This window comes from Bicyclus anynana, chromosome 25 (genome assembly GCF_947172395.1).
Source record: "Bicyclus anynana chromosome 25, ilBicAnyn1.1, whole genome shotgun sequence".
NCBI lineage: Eukaryota > Metazoa > Arthropoda > Insecta > Lepidoptera > Nymphalidae > Bicyclus > Bicyclus anynana.
The window spans coordinates 10,861,692-10,886,431 of NC_069107.1; the positions used below are offsets into that span (position 1 = coordinate 10,861,692).

Here is a 24,740-nt window from a genome sequence, read left to right on the forward strand (position 1 = left end):
CTGATCCTTATCCTGAGCCTTAACTATCAATATAATACTTATTTAAGTATAATTTTGACCTCAACACAAAAATCGTATTGACGACGATGATCATCCTAAAAGATATTCAACAAGTGAATCCAGTCGTAGCTTGTAACACACAATCGTATAGAAAGCGAAAGGCAGACAGACATAGGGTGTCAGGACAAATGACGTAACGCTTTTCAAGAACGTAACGATTCCTTTCGGTTTATCCTACTGAACGCCACGAGAAGGAAAGCCAAAAATATCGCATCAACTAATTTATTGTCATCTCAAGCACATACAGCGCACCCCGGCACTGCAATCCTACAATATATTAACTAATAAAGTATTACAATTAAATATAGTATTAAATATATAACTTAAATTTAATTAACAATATTATGATATTAGTATTTATATGTCCAGTTCAATCACTTCAAAAATGACTACGCTACGCTAATAGAGCTTCATTCACAAATTACAGAGGGGTACAGAGGGGTAACGTCTTGCGGGTCGGGTCCTGATGTATAATCATCAGGACCCGACCCGCTAGACGTTACCCCTCTGTTGAAGTATGAGAGCAAAGATCTAACGCGTTTATAAACATTACACAGTCGATGTAGCACTGTTGTAATCATTTTCATCGTGTAAGTCCCTAAAATCCTGATCTGTGTAGTTGAATGGTGTACAAAACTGCCTACAACTTTTAATTTACTAAAAAAGTAAATTACGTTTAATTTGTAAATATTCCTAACTCTTCCATATCGTAATAAAAATAATATCTTGAAAGAATCGATTTTTCAGTCGGAAGAGCAAAACATCGGTCAAGTGAACGAATATTCTCTGTAGCGAGACTAAACTATGTGTTTGTCAAAGTTGTATTACTGTGTGTAAAAAAAAACACTTGTGCGATTTAAATTTACAGTTGTGTGTAGTATAAGGACACAGAGCAATATTTTTATAGGTGTTTAATAGTTTCGATGTGTGACTTTACCTTTCCCATCAAAAAACGACACAATATGTTGGAGAATTTGAGTGCGATTCAACTCCGTAAATTACAGATTTAAAATAGGTTTCATATAAAAATCGGCAACATTTAACTATTTTATTTCGTGTCAAACAATGTATAGTATCTCCATAGCTAATTATTCTATGCATACGGTAGTTTTCTCTGTAGGGCGCCGCTCGTTGCCCGCAGCTAGCAGCGCGAGGAGTGGGTCTGCGAGCCCGCCACGCTCACGACACCTCCACCTTCTCCCGCAGCCGCCGCAGTATGCTGGCCAGCTCCGAGGCCGACGTGGTCTTGTACTGCGCGGAGAAACGCCCGCGGGGAAAGTGGTTATCAGTTAGATAGCTTCATTGGTTCAATGAAATGGGAACCGTAGCGAAAACGTTCTGTCTCCAATGTAAGCGTTTGTATCGATCGTAAACGTAGGTAAACTTGAATGTATGCATTGGAATAGCATTAATCACGGTTTGGTAATATCTTGTAAATATTTGCAGTTTCAATTCGACCAATTCGATATTTAAGTTTAGTATTCGATATATAAGTTTGTTTTTACGCCATCTACATACTAGTTACACTATACTATGACAATATCTAATATCAAAGTCCGTCAATAGATGGCGCTAAATTTCAAATTCCATACACATAAAGTCAAGTTTACTTTTACGCAATCCAATAAATACAAAATGTTGTAACAAACGTTAAGCACTAGTTGCCCCGAAATTGATCGTCATCATTTACGATGATAGTCAGTGTGGTCATGAGAGTTATTACTAAGTTTTTCTTTCGTCCAAGAAATTCTCAGTAATAACTCTCAACAGTTGGGAAGGTGGCGTTACACCTTCGTGCCTCGGAGCGCACAACGTGAGTCACACAAACAACGTAATGATGATGATGGTGATGAAGGTGACGTGTAAGGCTCACCCCGGAGATGTTCCGCTGCACCAGCACCTGGCTGTACAGGCGCTTGCCCTCGTCGGCGCCCAGCACGCGCTCCAGCTGCGAGCGCGACAGTGCGAACAGCTGGTGCCCCGACAGCCGCAGCTGCTTCTGCGCCGTGCCGCTGAAGCCCTTCGCCTCCAGCCACTCCACCACCTCGTCGGGGTTCGACTTCTGCACACGGCAAGCAGACGACGGAACGTCAGATCGTCATCATCGAGTCATCACGTATTATTCTGTATCATGTATTACTCTGAGAATCATTCTGGTTATTGAAGATCAAATATTAACAAAAAGCAAATCTTATAATAATTAAGCTGTCTTATAGTCACTCACTAGCGATGGAGCGGTTCATACTCGGAATATCTCTGTGTAATCGAACTAGAAATTAGGAGAGAACCTAACCTAACCGTGGCAGCTCAACAAGTCACAATCATGAATCATGAGGAGCGGGGAAGACAGTTCAAAAAGACTATCCGATGCGGGGTCGTCATTCCAGCGAGTGTTGGTCGACCAGACACTTGGACAGCCCAACATCAAGCGGATTGCAGGCCGCTGAAAGTGACGGTTCAAGACCGAATTGTGTTTAGATGTCCTCGCAAGAGGCCAGCTTTCATAGGCGTCTGACGATGAAAGCTGGCCGAAGAAGAAAGATGACGAAGAGCTCACCTCGTGTATGTAGATGTCGGGCGTCTTCTTGATCTCGAGCCGGCGCTGGATCTGCGGCAGCACCGTCTTCAGTTCCTCGTGCAGCGAGCTCTGGCTGATCGCAGACTTCGTAGACTTGGTGGCTGCAACGAGCAATTATTATTAGTTGGTATTTTTCGAAATATAGGCCTCTGTAGGAGTAAAAGCCTCCTCCAACCGCTTCCACTCCTGTCTGTCGCCGCCATCCCGTCTTTTTCCTGCTATTTGGGTAATGTCATCAGTCCAATGTTCCAGAGGTTTACCAGCTCTCCTTTTTCCTTGCAGACCTAGTCATTTAGGGATTGTAAGTGTCCATCTGTCGTCAAGCGAGAAAAATGTCCTGCTCATTACCGCTTTAGTTTTAGAGCATGTTCAGACTTTCCAAGGCATCTGTAATTTTGGTTCGTTCCCTGATGGTTTAATGTCTGACTTTAACCTACGTAAGAGTATACCTAGATATAAATAATTAAATTCCCCATACAGGCACTCACATTTCAAAGTATCCGACTTGACCGGCAGCACCACAGGCTCGGGCGGCGGCGGAGGCGGCGGCGGCGGCGGGGGCGGCGGCGACTTCTCCGCGCGGCGCGGCGGCTCTGCAACACTCCCCTCATGATAAATACTGATGACATGCACGGACTGGGTGACGGGGTGACTGGCTGCGGACAGGGAGCACGGTGAGACCGCTTCACGGCTCTTCTACACTACGATAGAAGAGGAAGAACAATGGAAACTTCTCTACAACGGAAGAGGAAGAAAAGAAAAGAGAGTGAAAGTTAAGACAGGACTAGCGGCTCAGGTGTGTAGGGTTTATTGTGGAATGGCCGTTTATTGTGATAATATGTGTTAGAGCCACGCCATGACTACAAAGTGATTCTTTCTGAAAAAGAATACAATAAGAGAAATAGCTGTACAAAACATATCCTCTAGGAATGGTGGCAAGAACTTTCACTTTATTTTTAAATTCGTGACAAAATCTTCGAATGCAACAAATTGGAAAGAAAATTAAAATTTCTCGGGACAATAGAAGATGACAAAAAGAAACAGATGGAGATGAAATAGGATCGACTACAAGTTAAAATGTAATGTAATGAAGTAAGAAGTAAAAAGTGGGTAGTTCTACTGGCATAATGAGACCATTTTATAAAAATATTAAGTGAATTTCGCCTGAAATTACAGAATGCAAATAGGTCAAACATAACATACGTTACACACAAAACAAAAAAATAAAGTAAGCACTTACCGCAGCACACGACACGACACGACACGACACGACATCGCCAGCACGTCGCAGACACAAAGCAAAGCACACACACGATTAAGCTTATTTTGTCCATGACCACAGAGGAAAATATTAATTTAAACAGTAGAAGATCCGAACTAAAAACAACACTCGCCCATATATTTATGGATGCAAATGTATTTAATCATAGTTAAATCAGAGGCACAAATATCTGCTTCTTTAATATGAAGCGAGTATATTAAAGTGGGCGGATAATTGTGGGCGGATAATTAACTAAACTTCAAAGTTTTGAAGCCTATCTTACAGTTCATAAACTCAAAGGTGTAAATGTTTAGTGGGAGAGTAAAGAATAGACGTTCGAGTGTACTTTTATAGAAAATTTATTTTAAAGTATAAAATGTGTAATATAAACATGATACGTGTACGGACGGACAACCGTTACGACTATATTATATCAATCGGTTTTAGCTGCCATCTCAACACATTCGCACTGTGCACAACTGACCTTGAAGAAAAAAAGAGTCTTGAGTTCATTTACATTAAAATTACAAAGAGTTAAGATTCGTTTGTTTGTTTGAGCGAAAAGGCTCAAAAACTACTAGATCGAATTTAGAAATTCTTTCTTCAATGGAACGCTACACTATTAGCAAGTAAAACAGCGTTTTTTTTTATCCCCGTAATGGCACGGGAACGTGGTATGATTGATACGGATTCAAGGGTTTGTTAGCTATTAGACAATACACGAGTAGCTGATAATTTACACTGACAACTTTACAGCCTTTATTTTTGGTACTTTCAGTCATACTGTGCCGACATATTGTAGAAAAGATTTCTGTTTTTTTAAATTAAATATGATTGCATTTTGTTGAATTATTTTTAAGCACAATTTCTTAGTGTTGAGGTGTCAACTAAAATAGTTCAGATATACTGCTGTACACAACTACAGATACGAGTAACGTTACGTTTGTGTTAGTGACAATATGTACACACACGCACTCACACACACACGCGCTGTCACCTACACGTCAACTATAAGTTAAACCGAAGTATAAATAGACTCTATCTGCTACAACAAAGTTTACAGAAATACATTAATCTCATGTCGATATGCTAAAGTGTCCCAGTGCGGTACATTGTAAATAGTCACATTTGTTACGTTTGTGAAGTCATACAGAAGAGAACATACGTAAACACAGACATAATGCTGGCGCTACACGATGGGCCGTCGCCAACCATTGGATGTGTATTTAAGAATTTTAATATTCACACTATTATGTATTATACGAGAAAAAATTATTAATAAAAAATAACATAAAAAATTTTGAATGTTATTAATTAAGTTGATTTTTACATAAAAATTAAACAGTGGACCACTTACAAAACGCATCGCAGTCGCTGGCCCACACTGACCTTTGTCCGAAACGTGTCAGTCTCTAACCAATTGAACGCGCCATCTGTACGATGGGCCATCGTGTAATGCCAGCATAACATAAAATCAATATTTCAGACAGAAGTCAAGACCCAAACCTCGCGCTCGGGAAGTCATTTTCGAATTTAAGCAACACAAAAGCAACTCTCACCCAGTGTTCCATGACGTCACAAATACACGCGCAATTTGTGACGTCACATTTGTAACAATCTATCAAGAGTGACGTCACAAACCACAGACACGACTTGAATTGCGGATCTCAGTTTAGTCATTTAAATAGCTAGCAAATCGCAGCGAAACAATACTACACAAATATCAGAAATTTTTATATGATGTCATATATTACCTAGTATCTAAACTACTACATACAAAGATTCACAATAGTTAGTAGTGTGAATCTGTGTATGTAGTAGCTTCTCGCGCGACATCGTCCCAGCGACACACACACACACACGCACGCACACGCGGGCGCGTTCCGGTACTGCTAGCGCCATCTAGTGGACGGCCGTGACTATTGGACTGTGGAGGGTAGATGTTAGGAGAACCTTTGTTCTATCGAAAGGCCACGGTAAGTCGATGTCAGAGCGGCGGCGGCGGGCGCTAGAAGTAGCGGAACTCGCCCTTCTTGCCCAGGCGCTCGCGGCGCACCCAGTCGGCGCCCCTACCCGTGGGCGAGGAGCCGGAGCGCGCGTACAGCGGGTTGGGGTACAGCAGCGGCGAGGCGGGCGGCGAGCCGGCGGGCGCCACGATGGTGTGCGGCACGTGCGCCGTGACCCCGCGCCGGTTGCGCGCGCGCCACCACTTGCGCGAGTCGTCCAGCAGCTCCAGGTACTCGCCGCGCGCCACGCTCAGCTCCTTGTCGTTGTTGGCCGTGCGCGGGTACGTCACGCGCACCACGCGCCCGCCGCGCGCCGCCACGCCGCGCGCCCACGCCTCGCCCAGGTCGTCTGCGGGGCATTCGTGAGTGTCTCAGTAGCTGGCAGTGGCCTAGCGACGACGCGGCGTTCGAGAGCCAAATACCTCTCCTACAACGTCGAAAGGCTGGCCCCGTAATGGGCTATTATAAATATGAAAAATTGATCTTAAATCAGCATTTTCTGCTGTTAAGTACCACCCGAAAAATATTAACGCAAACTGATCAAGCTGAATGGGGGGATCCCCACAGCAAATGATAGCACTGATTTACGTATCATTAAATAGTCGACCATATCATGAAATTATTATCATTGTAAGAGCTAATCACAACATATCCACCACCAGTCATTGGCAAAAAGTAGTAAATTGTTCAAAAACCCTCTTCATTTGGAATCTCTCTTTCGTCCCGGTCATGACTAAGGATCGTGGTCACATTGGCATACAGGCATCTTTCGATAGACCATGGTCATTTTTCGCTGGACATTTGAACGGCACTGTAAAAGTGTTTCCTTCAGTAGAGCCGACCACCGAGATCTACCTCGTGGCCGTTTGCCTTCTACATCAATTTGAATGCACTCTGCCAATTAGGACATAAATAAGGATGCCCATTTTCAAAACTAACTGAGATATCTGTACGAATAGTCTAGTAATAGAAGAGGCGGGACCGGTGTACTACCAGGATCTCGTTAGCTCGGCGGTCAACTTCGGCAAGCTACGGGAGTTCGCGCATCGGTGGCACGCGAGGCGGAGCGCTCTGGACCGTTGACCACCGGTCGAAGGTGATGCATGGACCGCGGCGGGCAAGCGGATCTCAACGTCGTGTGTCGTCCAGCCCCAGAAGGGGGAGAGTAAGTATCAAGGGACAAGGAGCGAAAAGAGAAAATAACTTGTAGGGAGTCAAGTAGGCGTCCCGGGAACACGCAAAGAGCAAGTACCGGGTTCGCCCTCCCTCGATTCGGCCCAAATTACCGAGAGGTTGAAAGGGCCATGGGAGGTGGTGGGTTGTACGAATAGTCTAAGGAGGTAAAGTATGCGAGGTCACTACAAGAGTAATGTCTGATTTTGAAAATTCTTTTACCAATATAAATCCATGTTATTTGTGAGTGTCTAAGGCTAAATTTTACACCCGTATTCTCATGGATGCGAAACTACACGAATGAAACTATGATATAGCTAGTTAAGATCTGTAAGCGAGCAGTCCAGGCGCTAAGTCTCACCGTCGTCCCGGTCGCTGCGGTAGGTGTCCGCGGGCTCCCTGTCGGGCGAGGAGGCCGCCGAGCCGGAGTCCTCGCGCGTCAGAGGCCGAGCGTTCCTGAAATGCATCCACAGATAATAAATACCTGCTTCTCAATCCTTAAACTTAAATGAATTTGTCATGAACCTATCGTTAAGAATCTGGAGTTCTTGACAATATTCTTATTACTGATGTCAATATTTGACGGTCTCTGTGGCGCAGAAGTATGCGCGGTGGACTTACAAGATGAAGACCTGGGTTCGATTCATGGCTGGGCTGATTGAGATTGTCTTAATTTGTCCAGGTTTGGCTGGTGGGAGGCCACCGACAAGCGATTTAGCGTATCGGTGCGATGTCGTGTAGAAACCAATAGGGGTTTGGATTTTCATCTTACTTTTAACGAGTTGGCTCGCTTCCATCTTAGACTGCATCATCACTTACCATCAGGTGAGATTGTAGTCAAGGGCTTACTTGTAGAGAACAAAAAAAAACAACGATGTTTCTGGCGTAATTATGTCTATATTAAACTTAATAAATGCCAATGCCATAGATTGGCAGGCAAAGTGCTGCAAGGCTGGCAAGTGGTCGCACGACGTGTTCCATCGTGTGCCTCAAGGGGGTACTCCACTTGAAAACTCCAGACTCTCAAAATTTCGTAATCCTCAAAAATCCTCGTACTTTTTTGGAACCGAAGACAATGATGAGCCTTCGCTTGCAACAAAAAAACATACAAAGAGGTAGGAGAGGAGACGACATCGGCAACTCAGCGCCTGCTGAGCTCTTTGCCGGTGAAGAATGTTCCGATTTTTTGGAGAGGGTTATCTATCAAGAATGAGGAGATTCGCAGGCGAGCCAAAGTCACTGACATAGCCTAGCGAGTCGCGAAGCTGAAGTGGCAATGGACAGCTCACATAGTTTGAAGAGCCGATGGACGTTGGGGTCCCAGGTGCTGGAATGGCTACCCCGCACCGGAAACTACTGGATGCTGGCGGCTCGAGACCGTTGTGCTTGGAGGTCCATGCAAGAGGCCTATGTCCAGCAGTGGACGTCCATCGGCTGATAAGGCAAGGCATATCTGTCTCCTCCCTCAGTCCACAAGCACTGCCACTGCAGCACACAACTCCACGACCAGTAGCAGCAAGCTGCGCTTACCTGGCGTAGGGCGCGTACTGCTCGCCGTACGCGTCGGGCTCGTCGCGCTCGAAGTACCCCTCCCCGCGCTCCACCTCGCCGCGCCCCTCCGCGCGCTCCGCCTCGCCCCCGCCGCCCCCGCCGCCGCCCGCGCGCGACGCGTCGCTGCGCCGCGGGGACGCCCTTCGCACGCACACACATCAACACACGGACGACACATGCACACAGTATGACATTAGGGAGCCCATTAGATCTAATGAATCTAATTCAAAGCAAACATTAACTTTAAAACAAACTTCACCCAAAAACAGTATTTTTTTGGTATATTGTATTGACTAATTTATGTTTATCAACTCAAAGAGCAAGCAGACGAAGCGTACACAAACAGGTGCACAGGCACAGCCCAAGCGACGTGCCGCGCACTCACCGAGTCAGCGGCTGGTCGTCCACCTGGTAGTCCGGCGACCAGCCGTCCATGAACACGGGCTGGTACGGCGGGATGGCCGTCTTCCACTGCTCCCTGCCAGCGCAACACAAACTATTAGCACAACACGTCGAAACGTTACGTTTTGTTACGTATTCTTGCTCTCAGCAGATGCCACCAGTGCTGTCTGTGACAACACAAGCTAACTCAACTAATAGCCTGTATGTGAATCTATACTAATATAATCTATACTAATATATCTATACTAAAGAGTTTATTTCTTTGTTTGAACGCGCTAATCTCGGGAACTACTGTTTTGAAAATCCACAAAAAAAATAGTTGAAGCCACAATTTCAACGTTTCAGGGCTGACATCTTAGATGACAATCTGACTTCTTGGTTATCTACGTTTAGGAAATGAGTCATGTTCGAAAAACATTTTCTTTTTAAATAAGATAACAAATTCTATAATCATAACTATTTTAGGTACGCAACAAGTACCTCGATAAGTAAATGTTGTACCTAACACTTATTTAGGTATATGGAATATAATCAGCTGGAATGTTATATTACTCATCATATTGAAGATATACCTCCTACAACTATGTTTTTGTTGTAGATGGGGAACTGGAAGTGACTTGATTTCAGAATATTGCATTGAAAACGCAGATCATCTTTAAACACTTACACGAAGATGGTTTACATTTGACTCGTGATTCAAATTTATGGCGATTCGTTACGTAAAGCAGAATACAGCGGCAGCAGATGGAGGGGAAACTGTAGAAATCCCTCAGAAGTAGGTATCCTTCTGGTATTGTAACTACATCTTTATGTTACTGGTCAACCCCGAAGTTAGGAGTTCAGAATATAGTTCGCCTGGGCCAAACACGACGACTGGCTCAAACTGGTTTATACTGGTTACGGTTAGGGTAAACCAGTTGGAGTTGGTTTATCCTGGTAAGAATTTATATGTTTTATGATAAACTGGTACGTCGTAGTCTAAACTGTTGAATGAGCCGCTCATTCGCACGGCAGCGCTACAAGGCACTCACCGCGGCACGAGCCAGGCGTCGCCCAGCGAGTGCCACAGCTCGGTCTCCTTGCTGGTGACGCAGTTGGCCAGCAGGTTGAGCGCGTCGCGCGTCAGCAGCGGCTGCACCACGCGCGCGGGCAGGCGCCCGTCCGCCGCGTCCTGCGCCGCGTCCACGATGAGCGCCAGCGGCGTGAACAGGAAGTGCACCAGCTCGGGCGCGTTGGGGTCGTGGATGTGCGCGCGCAGCCGCGCCAGCAGGTTGAAGGACAGCTTGAACTTCTGCAGCACGTCCACGAAGTCGCGCTCGGGCGGCGGGCGCGTGCGCAGCGCCAGCATGCCCTCGCCCGCGCCCGCGCGCTTGCCGCCCCGCGAGCGCCGCCGCCGCTCCAGCTCGCGCGACGCCGCCGCCGCGTGCTGCAGGCGCGCGATGAACTTCTCGATGTCGTCGAAGCAGCGGTTGAGGATGGCGATGTCCTGCTCGTACAGCCGGTCCGAGCCCGTGGACGACGCGTCGTCGCCGCGCTCGCCGCGCCCCAGCTGCGCCGACATTTGCTGCAAGCACGCGAGAGACGTCGTGTAAGTACGCGTGACCTTGTCGCCGCGAGATTCGCACCACAGTCACTCGACCCTTCTGTACAGTGCCACAAACTTATTTAGCCCGCAAGAATATCGCTGTTGTCGCTGTTTCAGTATAATGTTTTGCAAACTGTCAGACAAGTTTGTGGCACTCTACAACCGTGCAGACTTTGTCAACGTTACGTCAAACGCTTACAGTCGATATCATTACAATGCCCTTGAAAAATACACATACAATAAGTATTGGCACGTACAATATGCTAGTAGGTGAATGCTGTTGATGAGGTAACGAGACTTTGGACTTTATCGAAACTAATTATTCATTCCCGAGAGACGATAAGGCGATATTGATTGCGGACTGCCGTATTGATTTGTGCCTCACGCTGCATTCCTGAACGAAGGTAGTACTTATGACTATTTTCATGCCTAAACATAATTTATTTGAATTGGACTAAGAAAGTTGAATTTAATCACTGATCACACTCATTAGTATTCGCTATGAGCATTACTAGAGCGTAAGTCATGATAACCGAGTGGATATGACCTCTGCATTTGATTCGGATGGCGTAGGTTCGAAACCGGTCCATGGCATACATCTCCCAACTTTTCAGTAATGTACATTTTAAGAAATTAAATAATACGTGTGCATTGGGTCAGCGTGGTGGACTATTAGCCTAACCCCTCTCATTTTGAGAGGAGACTCATGCTCAACAGTGAGCCGCATATGGGTTGTTAATGATGATTACTAGAGCGTGTCTTATAGAGTCAACGGTCCTCAACAAGCGTACTTGTAAAAGGCACTCCACGCTTTTGGCAACTTATAGACGAAACTCGGAAAACTAGTCGAATGTAACTTTCAACCGTAACACGCTTAACGATGTTATGGACATACGAGCAAAATAAGAAATTCCTTTATACAAGTACACGTTTGAGAGTCTAAGTTATTCGGTTGACATTTGACCCTGACCACAGAAGATGGATAGAGTTAACTGGTGCAAAATCGTTTATTAGAGAACGTTAACAATGTTTGGGAGTCTACGTTTTCGGTATCTCTGACCACGAAACATTGTTTTTAATGTTTACAAGTTAGCATTTGACTACAATTTCATCTTATGGTAAGCGATGATGCAATCTAAGATGGAAGCTTGTAAAGAGTTGGATGAAAATCCACACCCCTTACAGTTTGTCCACGACATCGCATCGGAATGCTAAATCGCTTGGCGGTACGTCTTTGCCGGTAAGGTCGTATCTAACCACGGCCGAAGCCTCCCACCGGCTAATAAAATAAATAAAATAAAGTTTAGCTACTGCATTTGAGGTCCTCACAGTTTACAACCAGTGGAATGCGAATGTTGGATTTGACCCTACCTGTGAGAGATCTTACGGATGTTGGTTTGTTTATTTGTTTTTGCTTTCATGCACGAGTTACATAGTTCAGATATAAAATAATTATGAAAGTTCTATATGTCAAAAAGAAAAGGGCCATTCTCATCCTTAAAAAAATAAGTAAAAGAGTGTACATTTTGCTAAACAATTTTTAAAAAATCCCTTTTAAAATTGTTTAGCAAAATGTACATTAGGTATAGAGCCCGGCAAGTAAGTTGAACCAAAGTTAAAGTTGGTTGCGAAGGTACAGTTATAAACAAAAGTGTTAAACGCATATTCCGTGGTTGATTACATTAAACATGTCAAATAATGGATCATTTCGTACGAGACTGTACTGGCGTCCTCGTGTTTCCATAGCGACTCGATTCGAGCGTGTGTCGCTAACACCCGAGAATATGTCACTGCGCATAGTTCAACTTATAGGCCGCGTACTATACACTGTAATAGCTCGACAAGTGTGCACTCACAGTGAGCACCGCCTCCCATTGCTTGCGCGTCAGCGTGTGGTACAGCGGCGCCATGCGGGCGCGGCGCGGCGTGGTGGGCGCGCTACTGAGCGGCGGCGCGGCGCGGCGGGCGCGCGCGCTATCACTGATAAGGAGCCGGACTCCATAATCGCGCTTATCTTTTTTTACTATTTCAATTGCAATATTTTTCGGATAACTAATATAGATGTACAGTAAATAAATATTATGACCTAACGAATTAACTATAAAGCTATAGATGGCTATGTAGTTAGTCTGTACGTCGCAGAAGTAGGTGCGAGAGGATTACCAGCAAAATCTCTCTATAACTTGCTTAAAGACCTTGGCCTCTCTAGAACTGCAGTAAGTTCTATATTAGAACGGGTATCCAAAGCTACTCTAATGGGATATTGGGATCTTACCAAATTTGGCTAGGCAGGGAGAACAACACGAGCAGAGAAGGGGAGTGTTGATCGATCGTCAAGGAATTCCTTAACCCTACATCCAGATCACAAAGACTTTGCTCAGAGTTGTTCTCTCTACCACCCGATGGACCCGGCAACCGCACGGTGAATCTATGATATTCGTGTCTTATAAGTACATTACAAGATTCGACTTCAATAGATTAACATAGGTTATCATCCTGGTTTTCTGGCTCGATAATAATAAGTGTCAGGACTTCGCGCATTACTTAACTTAACCGGCGGCTTAGATGATGATGTGTGCGCAATCACAGAAATAACTAAAGTCACCGACATAGCTCAACGAGTCGCGAAGCTGAAGTGGCAATGGGCGGGGCACTTAATTCGAAGAGCCGATGGACGTTGGGGTCCCAAAAAAGAATGGCAAACTACCTATACTAGAAAGCGCAGTGTTGGTCGACTCCCACCAGGTGGACTGATGACATCAAGCGAGTCGCAGGTATTCGCTGGATGCAGGCGGCTCAGTATCGTGATGTTTGAAAGTCCCTACAAAAGGCCTATGTCCTGCAGTGGACGTCCATCGGTTGATATGATGATGATGATGATGATGACTATGTCCAATAATAGGTTTTAGAAAAGTATATTAAAAGTACTTTGTTTATTACCAATCAATGTATTGGTACGAGAGCCGGCATACGAAAGATTACCCTCGAACCCTCATCTGTTATTTAATTGTTATAAGAATTAAATAGTAGAAAATGTTTACATTGATATGTTGCACATAGGTTGTCTAGTTAAACTGCGGCCGAGCAGATCATACTTTAAATCTCCTTCTCTCATTGGTTATTAAAAAAAGCGTACACTAGTTAATAGAATATACCAAAAAGAATTGAAAAAGTAAAAGCTGCTTGTTTTTACACAGCAACTGTGGGGTTGCTAGATATTATAAACAGTTAAGTAATAAGAGTAAATATCTAATATGTCAAACGAAAGCTTATTTCATGTTTACTTTATACTGTATTAGGTTGTCTTTGATCTAGTCTATGGTAAATTGAGCAAACTTAATCATAGTTGTTGCTAACAATGATGACGTGAGGTTGAAGGTCGACCACAAAATATCTGTTCGCTTGCGAATGCATTTAATTGATAGACGGCTAGCAGGAAACAAACACCGGAAGGGCTTTCCACAGTTTACCTGTTTGGTTTAGAAATGTAGAAACTTGTTTCAAGGAAACCTTTTACAGGGTTGTGCCAAATGTAACAGAGTGGTGTTTTGTGCTTCTACTACTACTTGCTAAAAATATTTAATTTTAAATTAATATAAGTGACAATGTAGTCTAAGATGGAAACGGCTAACTCAGAAGAGCTCCAAGTTCATTCTACCCATATAATGGTTTCTAGTTTCTACGCGACATCGTACTTGAACGTTAAATCGTTTGGCAGTTCCTTTTTCCTGTAGTGTAGTAACTAGCCAGGGTCGACCAAACTAGACCAAATCCGAACCAATTTAGAAAACATAGAATCCTAATCTGGCAATCACAAGCACGCCGACTGTGCAGAACTGTGAAGTTGTGACATAAACAACTGAGCGGTGCCGCTCCGACGTCGCGACGCATTCACCCCTCACCTCGTCTCGGTGGTTGCAAATCTAATCCGGATAATGATTCACGCCAAATAGTTAAACAGCAAAAGCTGATTCAGCCGCAACATTGTGCAACGGAGACGACGCATCGTAGCGACGGCGACGTGCGAACAATGCGCGACCAAGTTGACGAGGAACAATGGCTTACAACTTTCTATTTATCTAATAATGTAATGTTGTTTAATTTGATTCTAATGACTAAGACTTTAATATGACGGCAGATTGACGCAGTGAGTAATAGAGTTGTCAACTGCATCCAAGGGCTGTCGATTTCCACACAAGTAATTCATACATGTATAAGATCAAAACATACGGTTTTTTATCAGGATGTGAAGTTTAGTTTTTCACATATCCCGCAGGAGTCAATGATTTTTCTGGGATAAAAATGACCTATATGTTGCTCTATGGCTTCCTTTATCTTGTAATGGAAGTCCCATTAAAATTCGTCCACCCGTTCCAGAGGTTAGCCCAGACAGATAGACAAATATTTTAAAAAGCTTTGTTTAGGTATCGTATAAATAGCATTTATAGTAATTTTCACAGACAGAAACTTAAATTTTATTGATATGGTTTATTATACAATCTACTGTAATGTATATTGTAGAAGTGTTTGCAGTTTGTCTTCATTTAGTGAAACTGTTTGTTACTAAATCAAATGTCCGAGCCAAGGTTACAACACTGGAAAAATTACATGTAATTACAATATACGTTAAATACTGCTACTCGGAAATCGTTACAGCCAATAACAGTCGCAAACATTGGTCCTCATCCGCGCAATAAACTAATCACCAATCAAATTGTTACTTTTGGAATTTAATCAATTTGTGTACGCAATAACAGCTATCGATTGTTGGCGCTTATCAGTCGATAGCTCTCCAGCTGATAGCGAGCTGGACTCTGTGCCTGAGGCCCTACCACGTGACGATGCTCTTCATAGTGAGGTTTTTCCACTGGAGCGCATTGAGCAACTGAGCATCAGCAGGGTTATTATGTAACTCGGTGTACTATTCAAATAATAAGTCACTACGTCTTTTTCACCGTTTTTTCGTAAATTGTGATCGCCCAAAATAGTTATTTCAACAAAATTAAGTAAATACCTACCAGTTTTTTTGCTAAAATCACGTCTATAATCGCTAGTTCCATTACTATACTAATGTAAAATGTCGATAATTGTGTAATTTCGTTGAAAAAGTAATGGTAGATATTTACAAAAACGAAAATACGATGAAAAACGATGTAGTGACTACGAGTATATGAATGCTTATATAAATGGTACACCGAGATTCATAATATACATACATTATATTGAGATACATAATAACCCTGCCGGTCGGTCGTTGGGCCGAGCGATACCAATCGAACATGTTTGAGAAACTTTCGACTTTTTCATTAAGTCATAGTTAAAAAACGCTTCAAACAAAGCCGCAGACGATCAAATTGTTTGCCAAACATTATTTGACGAAAAGTGTAATCGTTTACACCAAATAACGAAGGCCGGAAGCTATGTGACAGTGTTGAATGGCCTTCCCCTAAATCCAACCAGGGTTATTGTAGTGACGACCTCGCGCGCAAGGTCATGCACTCAAGACTGTGGGACAAAAAAATTGTAAATCCCTACAAAATATTCATCGTTTTCATTTAGCGATTCTTTTGATATTTTAAATTAAAGATCGAAGGTTTTCCAATAGGTTCGCACTTGTCTGTCACTCCTGATGAAAATCAATGAAGTATTCTTAGAAAATGCTTTTATAATACTAGTTTGCGCGGTTACACCCGTGTGGTTCCCGTTCAAGGAGGAATATGGGGATAATATATAGCCTATGGCCTTCCTTGATTAATGGGCTATCTAACACCGAAAGACACTTTTCAAATCGGGCCAGTAGTTCCTGAGATTAGCGCGATCAAGCAAACAAACAAACTCTTCAGCTTGATAATATTAGTATTGATAAATTGTAGATTTCAGAAAATGAGATATGGAACTCTTCTATAAATTGACATGGGACAATTTTAATACCATTTCCATTCTCTAATTTACCAGCAATTTTAGGTACCTTAGTAGGCTTGAATCACGCATCCTAAAGAGATATATTGTCGACCAATAGCGAATATACGTATAGAGACGGCGATATTTACGATTCCGCTGCGAATATTTGTTTTTCGCTCGTCACGTTTTTGACGCGTCCTAGGTGTACTGGGGTTACATATAGACGACCGATGAACCGCATCCCCATCTGTCGGCTGTAGAAGTGCCAACAATGGCGTCCACAGCTCACCTGTCTCCGCGGCCGCTCCTCAGCGTCCCGCTCGCGCTCCCGCTCGCGCTCGATGACGAAGTCCCGCCCGCCCTCCGAGCCGCCGCTGCCTACGCCCCTGTACAGAACAGAACACGCATTGCTTTATAGGAACTGCAGATGACAAAACAATATCTTAGCTCGTATAGATGAGAAAAGCTCTTGAGATTCAGATTCAGAATATAAGTTGGCACAAGTAAAAATCATGATGAACTTCCGCAAAGTAACGCCTGCTTCTATCCAATATTTACAAGTAAAAAGTTGTGCGTGTTTGGGACGCTCAACAGAAGTGATAACTTAACTTGCTGCCGTACTATGCGTGAGAGAAAAAGAAGCCAGACAGAGTGGCGCCGTAACGTGTTATACTACGAAACGGTTTACCCTCCATTAAAGAGTTATCCCGGCCGTGATAGCCCAGTCGATATGTCCTCTGCCTCCGATTCGGGGGGTATGTGTATATATGTATATCGAATCGTTGTGTGCATTTTAAGAAATTAAATATCACGTGTCTCAGACGGTGAAGTAGTAAGTAGAAGTCCCTATTAAAGACTCACTTGAGGGCATTGAGCTCCTCGACGAGCGTCTGCGCGCCCACGTCGTGGCACTGGAAGATGTGCAGCTCGCGGCGCGCGGGCGCAGCCGTGGGCGCGGCGGGCGTGGGCGGCTCGGGGGCGCCCACGACGAAGGCCAGCACGTTGTTGTACAACTCGGCGGGCTCGGGCGACGTGAAGGCCGTGGGGGAGTGCACCCACGACGCGGGGAAGCGCTCCATGATCGACTGCAACGAAACAGCATGTCAGGAATATGCACAGCTGTTTTATGCAAGACTAGGAGACGCCTGCGACTACCCGCGTGGATTTCAGTTTTTCACAAATCTTGGGAGCAATTCGTGTTATTAAATTAACTATGCATAATTTTTTCGTTTACGTTCTCGCAGCGTAAGTTCCTAATAGAAAAAAAACCCCCGATATCGAAACATTCTTCATTGGTGCTCAGCTCTTATTAGTATTAGCGTAATAATATATAACCTATAGCCTTCCTCGGTAAATGAGTGCTAGACTATCTAACACTAAAGGATTTTTTCAAATCAGACCAGTAGTTCCTGAGATTAACACATTCAAGCAAACAAAGAAACAAATAAACTCTTCACCTTAGATAGGCTCTCATTTGAGCATGATCGCACCTGATGATAAAAGTAGATATTGTCTAGGATGGTACACGCTTGCCTAAAAGATTCGCTCTTTTTGTAAAGATACCCAAGTTATAAAAATCAGGAAACACATACTTGGGAAGGGTTAAGGGTATTCCAAACCTAGACATGCGTTTAGTCATGAGAAAAGAAGATGTAAAGCGTTTTGTACGAGTCCTAGGAACATCAACAACATTGGGATGAAAACCACCCGAGGTTTAAATCTTAATCCATGTTTATAAATATGGCTGTAGAGAGTAAAAAAGTTAAGTTTAATAACACGTTTTAAACTACGACGTACACTCACCCCGGTCTCGTAGTCCATCACCAGCACCCACTGGTCCTCTAAACAAAGTTGCATTTTTTGGCTCCATATTCCTGGAACAGAAGAAATGGCATAATTGAGTGCTTCTTTTTAGCATACCGTCAGATAAGTTAATTTTAGTTGCTTGCGGTGAATCAAGAAAATGAATGGTTACTTCTACATTATTCTAGAACTGAGTACGTATTTACTGTGCATTAGCTTTTAAACACTGCTTAATAATAAATTCCAATTCAACTTTGTGCTGTTGGGTTGGATGGATCGCTGCGATAGTGTCGACGATCTCTAGCAAAGAGGCAGCGGCGACCAGCACTGCTTGTGGTAGAGGAAACATTGATACCTACAGTGTCACGGTGAAGGTGGCCAGGTGCTCCAGCACGCAGGCGGCTAGTGTCAGCCACGTACCGTTAGTCTTCTCGAGCTGCAGCAGGCGCCGCATGCCGTCGGCGGGGTACACGATGCCGGTCTCGCGCGTCACGGTGAAGGTGGCCAGGTGCTCCAGCACGCAGGCGGCTAGTGTTAGCCACGTACCGTTAGTCTTCTCGAGCTGCAGCAGGCGCCGCATGCCGTCGGCGGGGTACACGATGCCGGTCTCGCGCGTCACGGTGAAGGTGGCCAGGTGCTCCAGCACGTAGGCGCTGCGGCGCAGGCCCGCCAGCGCGTCGAACTCGTCGAGCGCGCGCGCCGCCGCCGCGTCCGCGCGCCGCGCCATGGCGCCTCACCGGGCGGGCATCGCGCGGCGTCGGGCTCGTGCGCTGCGGACAGTGCGGCGCAGCGTGACAATACTGTAGTATGTACCGCCAACATGGCAATGTCAGCATAAATAATAGCAATAAATAATGTCTATGTTACGAACGCTGATACCTTCAGTAGGTTACAACGCCAGCGATGCTCCAGTGCTCCGCTTTCCGCGGCCTATGCTCGCTCAGCACTCTAGATACATCGATGCCTATCTGCCTGGAGTCACATATGACGTCTATCACACCACTATAAAGATTAAAGCGTTCGGCATCGATACCTAATCAATTCAGATCGATCTCCGATCTCAATTCATTCTTTAAGTAGTCATAATTTTGTAATGATTATCTTATTGTAAAATTTCGTATTAAATAAGTATTACCTATATCATACGCGTTTTGTATTCTTCAACCCCTAGCTGCACTCAAAATGTACGAGAAGTTCTTTGCAAATAATAATGATGAGCGAGATAGATAGACATCAGTGTTCGATCACTACGAGTACTAGGGTACAATTTAGTGAAACACACAGAACAATTACACTACAAAAATATTAACACTATCAACAAAGAACTAATCCCAATTCACTAAACACCCTCTTATTCTGCTGCAGCTGTCACAATAAATTTTTTATATACCTCATTTTATTACGTTGTTCGTCGGGTATGTTCTTTATACCTTGTATCTTCCACTGACCGGATAACACAAGTATTCTTAAATAGATGAAGTTAAAAAAAACAACACAACGACTGAAATGCTATAGATTAACTTTTTTTTACAAAATTATAGTCTTTATCTTTAAAATATGCGCGGGCTAACATACATACACTAAATGAATTTATTCTGGAATAGACTAACATTTATAAAAAAATATAGGCTTTTTGAATTGGTTAAAAATGACATGCGGAACTGGATAAGAAATTGGATTTCATCGTACTTTGTCACTGATAGATCGTTAAGTTTTGATAATTTTCCTTTCTTGATGACCGAAGTCACTGACTGAATGAATGTAGCGTTGGATGATAATGACTAAGTAATTAAGTATATTACTAGTTCTTATGGAAAAAACTAGTCATATGGAAATCTCTAGAACTACAGAGTACTAGTAGAGAGAGAAGTACAAAGTACAGGGGTGCGATTCCGTTATCTTAACTTTTTGCCTATAACTCCCATTGATACCACCTATAACATGTCTTTTCCGAATTTGGGCTTTGTTTATAGAATGCCAAAATAGTTTTTTCGTCGCTAACAACGAAGTTGCCATGGAAACGAGCGAAGTTACAACGCTGAACTTTACAAAGTCCACGTCCCTACCGAGGCGAGGTACCTACCGCAGTGCACGAAAGTTATGGCTGGTTATGACGTGTGAGGTGCGAACCTCAATCTAATCGTGTGAACTTGAGTCCGCAGCCGGCGGCGCGAGGAGGTGCAGAGCGAGACGGCGGCATAGCGAAGTCGCGCGTGCGAACGAGCGCGCGCTACGCGTTACCGTTGCGAAGGGCGCGCGTTAGGTGCAGCGCAATTGAATATGGAAATAGAACACTAAAATATTGAAGTCAATCGAAAAGTATAGAAATATAGGTTTGCGTGCCTTAGACGTATCAAAATTATTTAGGGGGCCCAAATTAAGGTTAACAAAAGAAACAAAAATGCTCGTTTAAATTAATAATATATAAAAAAAATATGTAGAATATTTTCAACTTTTGGGTGCACTTTTAAGCGGGGAAGAAACGGTTTTTTTTCTTTTGTATTTTCTGAAGTAAAAACTGCTTTTTTCCCTGGGAAGCACCAGATTAAGTGAGATTGTATAGTATCAGTTTACTAATTTTTGCTTTCACACTCAAGGGTTTGTAGTCCGGGGGCCCCGTATCATTACGGCCGATACGCTACGCCCCTGATCTACACACATGAGCACGAGTACATGCAGCGCGCGACCCGCCACTCGCGTTCGCGGCGGGGCGGCGAGAGTTCGCTCGACACTTTCCCCGCTGACACACAACAGAGCCCCGGCCGTGTGCTGCCGCGAGAGCGCGTAATGAGTTGTATGTGGAGCACATGACGCAGGGCCGCACTTTCGGCTTTCTTGCATCCAATTTTATAGTTGGAAGAACATAAGAAAACAAATGAGACGTTAAAAGGTATTCTCAAGAACAGGGGCCGATCTAACAATTTTGCCGCCCTTTACATACACCAAAAATACCCCCCACCCCTGAATCGGGCCAGATGGTCGCCGGTCCTGAATGAACAAGAATGGCGAGAGACAAAGAAAAGTGGAGATCGATAGGGGGATATCATGATGTTTTTCCTTCATTGTTCAAGAAATGAAAAGTTGAAGGTGTCATGCCCCGGGACGGAAAAAATGCATAGATCCCGCGAGATTTCTGAAAACCTGAATACAACGCGGACGACGAGGGCGTCCGCCTGTAGGAGATAGACGAATGTATGTATTACATGTACACGTACCTACCCTACGAGGCAACGAGAGCAATCCGATCACAAAGCACGCACACTAGCCACAGGCAGTATCTCGGTGTCTGTACCAGTAGTCTCGTGCAGTGAGACTCAGCTGGCGCCGCGCGGCCGACTGACTGACTGGCTGACTGCGGAGCGGCAGTGAGTCAGTGAGTCAGCGGGCGCCCACGCGGTTCTTATCAGCTGTTATCACGGCGCCGTTCCCGGGGAACGCACTGTGATATATGCAATGTGTATTACATTCTATTTTGGTTTTGTATTATACATGATTCGCGGACGCCCGCGACTCCTTATGCTTTTTTTATTATGTTTTTACAAATTCTGCGGGAATATAGTTTTCCAGGATAAAAAGTATCTATGTTCTGCTCCAAGCCGTGAGAAGGGAACACACAGACTGATATATTTACTTTCGCATTGATTATATTAGTGTACTAATAAATGGTGTATTTTTTTGGTTATTAGGCTGCTATACCACTAATGGCTCCTTAGATTGAAGGTACTAATGTAAGTTAACACAAATATAGAATTGTACCGACTCTACTCACCTAATCCATTTGAGATAAAGAAAACAATGCTTTGGTAGACGGGTAACACGCGGGTGATGTAGCGTGCATCTGTATATGAAACCCAAGCGGCCTTAGGTTCGAATCCGCCTTTTGAATTGTCGCACCTCATACTTCTACCATAGATGAGTACCGTAACCAACTATGGAGTTTGCACCGCGGAGGCTTTGGTAAATAGCAGGTTTCAAGGATCTAGACTCTCAACCACCCATGCATAAAGTTGTATTTTTATCGGCATAATATAAGAAATGGTATTCCCATTCGGCAGGCACTTGGCTTCATGGCAACCCTTCGCTAGAGATCCTGTAAATTTCATATTAAATAGTGTTTTTCGAAGGGTTATCGCGAAGCTAAGTGACTGGCGACTGGGAATACAATTACTCACATGAAGCCGAGGAAAACATAAAAAAATTCTTCCTTAAAACCTGTTACCTCCCAAAGCCACCACAGTCCAAACTCCATAATTAGCTACTGTATTTAATTATAGTAGGAGAATGAGCTAACAAACTTACAGCTTTTATAAAGTGATGAAGGTCTGGGGTTTACACTATAAACATTCACATTGTCTTGCCTGTTCTCTGTAACAGCTATCACTTGGTAGGTGCTTATGTCTACTGTCACTGTCGACTGACCTTTAGGATTTCAGAGATAAAATAAGATCAAAGATCCGATAATTAAAAACTAGTTTGATAGAAATAAAACTTAATATAGCTCGCCTTCAAAATTAATTTAATCCAATGTGACTTTAAATTCCAATATTAATAACATTTTTTGTAATGTAAGTTACGGTATTTATATTTATTTGCAATAATTATTTTGTATTATTTTAGTATTATTTACTTTTTTTTTCATACTAAAATAAATAATGTGAGTAAACCGGGATGCGCAGTCGTTGATGTCTTTTGTATGAGCCGCGCGCTCCCCCGCTCCCGACGCGCGCTGTTTGGCGATACGATTGATCATACACGTACAAATTGGTTCATTTTTTCCCGAAATATCAAATTCAATTTGAACCAATTCAGACAGATTTAGCGAAATCTCAAAAATAAGAATAAAACATTTTTTTGGAAGTTTGGGTACCTACTCAGAGATCTTCTAAACGACGACGCGACTTTTTGGAATATAAATTTAGTATTCAAAATTAACGGAAAGTAGTAAGTAGTTGTAAAAATAACCAAGTTGTAGATTTTTCTGTTTGTTTTTTATAACAACTATTTTGTTGTAAGATGATAGGTCAGGGTCGCTAGTGGAAGGCGTAGTACGAGCTACCGGAACCCTTCCCCCCCTTCGTCTCCTCACCGCGCTCGAGGCCGTCGCCAGCCCACTATTGAAACCGCCGATGATACAATCGCAGGACTATGCATTATTATAAAATGAATATCAGAAATACGCAAGCAATAAGAAATTTCGTCAAATGCAAATTGTCTTTGAAGGAATTCTAAAAAATAGTGACAAGCGTAGGAATTCTAAAAAACCCGTTCGCTAAAACTTTGAATGATTTGTATGATAAATCGCAGTCGAATTTCAGGTTTAACGTCGCACAAGATCGAGACGCGTATAAAACGAACATTAACGCGCGTGCGTCACCGAGCAAGCGCGCCGGGAATGCGCCGGAGGCTGTGCGGGGAGATCTCGCGAGAGGCGCTACAGCTATACTAATAGCATTAACAACTGAGTCTTAGGGCCATAAATCATTTCTCTATATCTATCTCGCTTGCACTTATGGGTCTTATGGAGCCGTCTAGTGAAGGGTGTAACAATGAAAGACATATTATCGATAAGTAAAGTTTATTATCGTATCTTGTTCACAAAATTAAAAAAATTAACAATATTTGATTTAATATAATACATATTTCATATTATATAATTATTAACTAAATAAAATTAATCTTCATCTGAGTCTTCATCATCAGAATCTTCGTCTTCTGCCAAATTTATTATATATTAGTATCCATAGTGCGCAACGAGTAACACATGAATGTATTTATTTAATTGCAGTAAACACATTTATAGCAAAAAAAATACGCAATGCAATTACATTAGAAACCGACCAATCAGAATCGTCCAAATCATTATTGACTCATCATTAGCACGTGCGCAGGTAGCCGTTTATCGATAATTAGGGTGCGCAGGTAGGCGCGCTGCACATTCCTATCTTTTTTGACTTTTATGACCGGACGACTCAGATGATAATGCGCATACTATAGTACGACTAGTGTAGTGTTCGAAAAGTCAAAATAGAAGACATTTTTTTTCGTGACAAAGTGTCTCAGCCCTACTAGGACTATAATAGCACTATACTAAAATATTTAACCTCACTATGTTAGAAGTTTTTTTATGCAATATGGGCTTGCGCTTGACCAATAATGCGGTCTAAGTAGAAGCACTCTTACCTGGATGATTCCTATTCAATAAAGCTGTTTAAACTTTAAGTATCAGAAAACACAAACGCCGAAAGGGCATTTCATATTTATGCTATGCGAATTAAACATGTGGATGCAGTGGGTACAGAGTATAGATACAGAAGTCCTGCTCACATTACATTACTAATACGTCTACACTTTGTTACAGTCTTCCTGTAACAATCATAGGAGACACTTCTTGTGACAAAATTTCTCTTATTGTAAGAGAGT

General features: G+C 43.3%; 1 protein-coding gene across 1 annotated transcript in view; it reads right to left on the reverse strand.

The window, feature by feature from the left end:
* Positions 1-581: 581 nt before the first annotated feature.
* Positions 582-24,740, reverse strand: part of LOC112047007 (epidermal growth factor receptor kinase substrate 8-like) — a 31,027-nt gene continuing 6,868 nt past the window's right edge. The window contains exons 2-15 of the mRNA XM_052889396.1: positions 18,741-19,090; positions 18,321-18,391; positions 17,379-17,602; positions 16,807-16,903; positions 10,063-10,595; positions 9,015-9,107; positions 8,609-8,770; positions 7,440-7,534; positions 5,973-6,254; positions 5,778-5,791; positions 3,127-3,229; positions 2,618-2,739; positions 1,934-2,122; positions 582-1,311 (exon numbers count right to left, since the gene is read on the reverse strand). Of these exons, the coding sequence (XP_052745356.1) occupies positions 1,240-1,311; positions 1,934-2,122; positions 2,618-2,739; positions 3,127-3,229; positions 5,778-5,791; positions 5,973-6,254; positions 7,440-7,534; positions 8,609-8,770; positions 9,015-9,107; positions 10,063-10,595; positions 16,807-16,903; positions 17,379-17,602; positions 18,321-18,391; positions 18,741-19,047 (2,364 nt within the window). The 5' untranslated portion in view covers positions 19,048-19,090 and the 3' untranslated portion in view covers positions 582-1,239. The remainder of the gene's footprint in view (positions 1,312-1,933; positions 2,123-2,617; positions 2,740-3,126; positions 3,230-5,777; positions 5,792-5,972; positions 6,255-7,439; positions 7,535-8,608; positions 8,771-9,014; positions 9,108-10,062; positions 10,596-16,806; positions 16,904-17,378; positions 17,603-18,320; positions 18,392-18,740; positions 19,091-24,740) is intronic.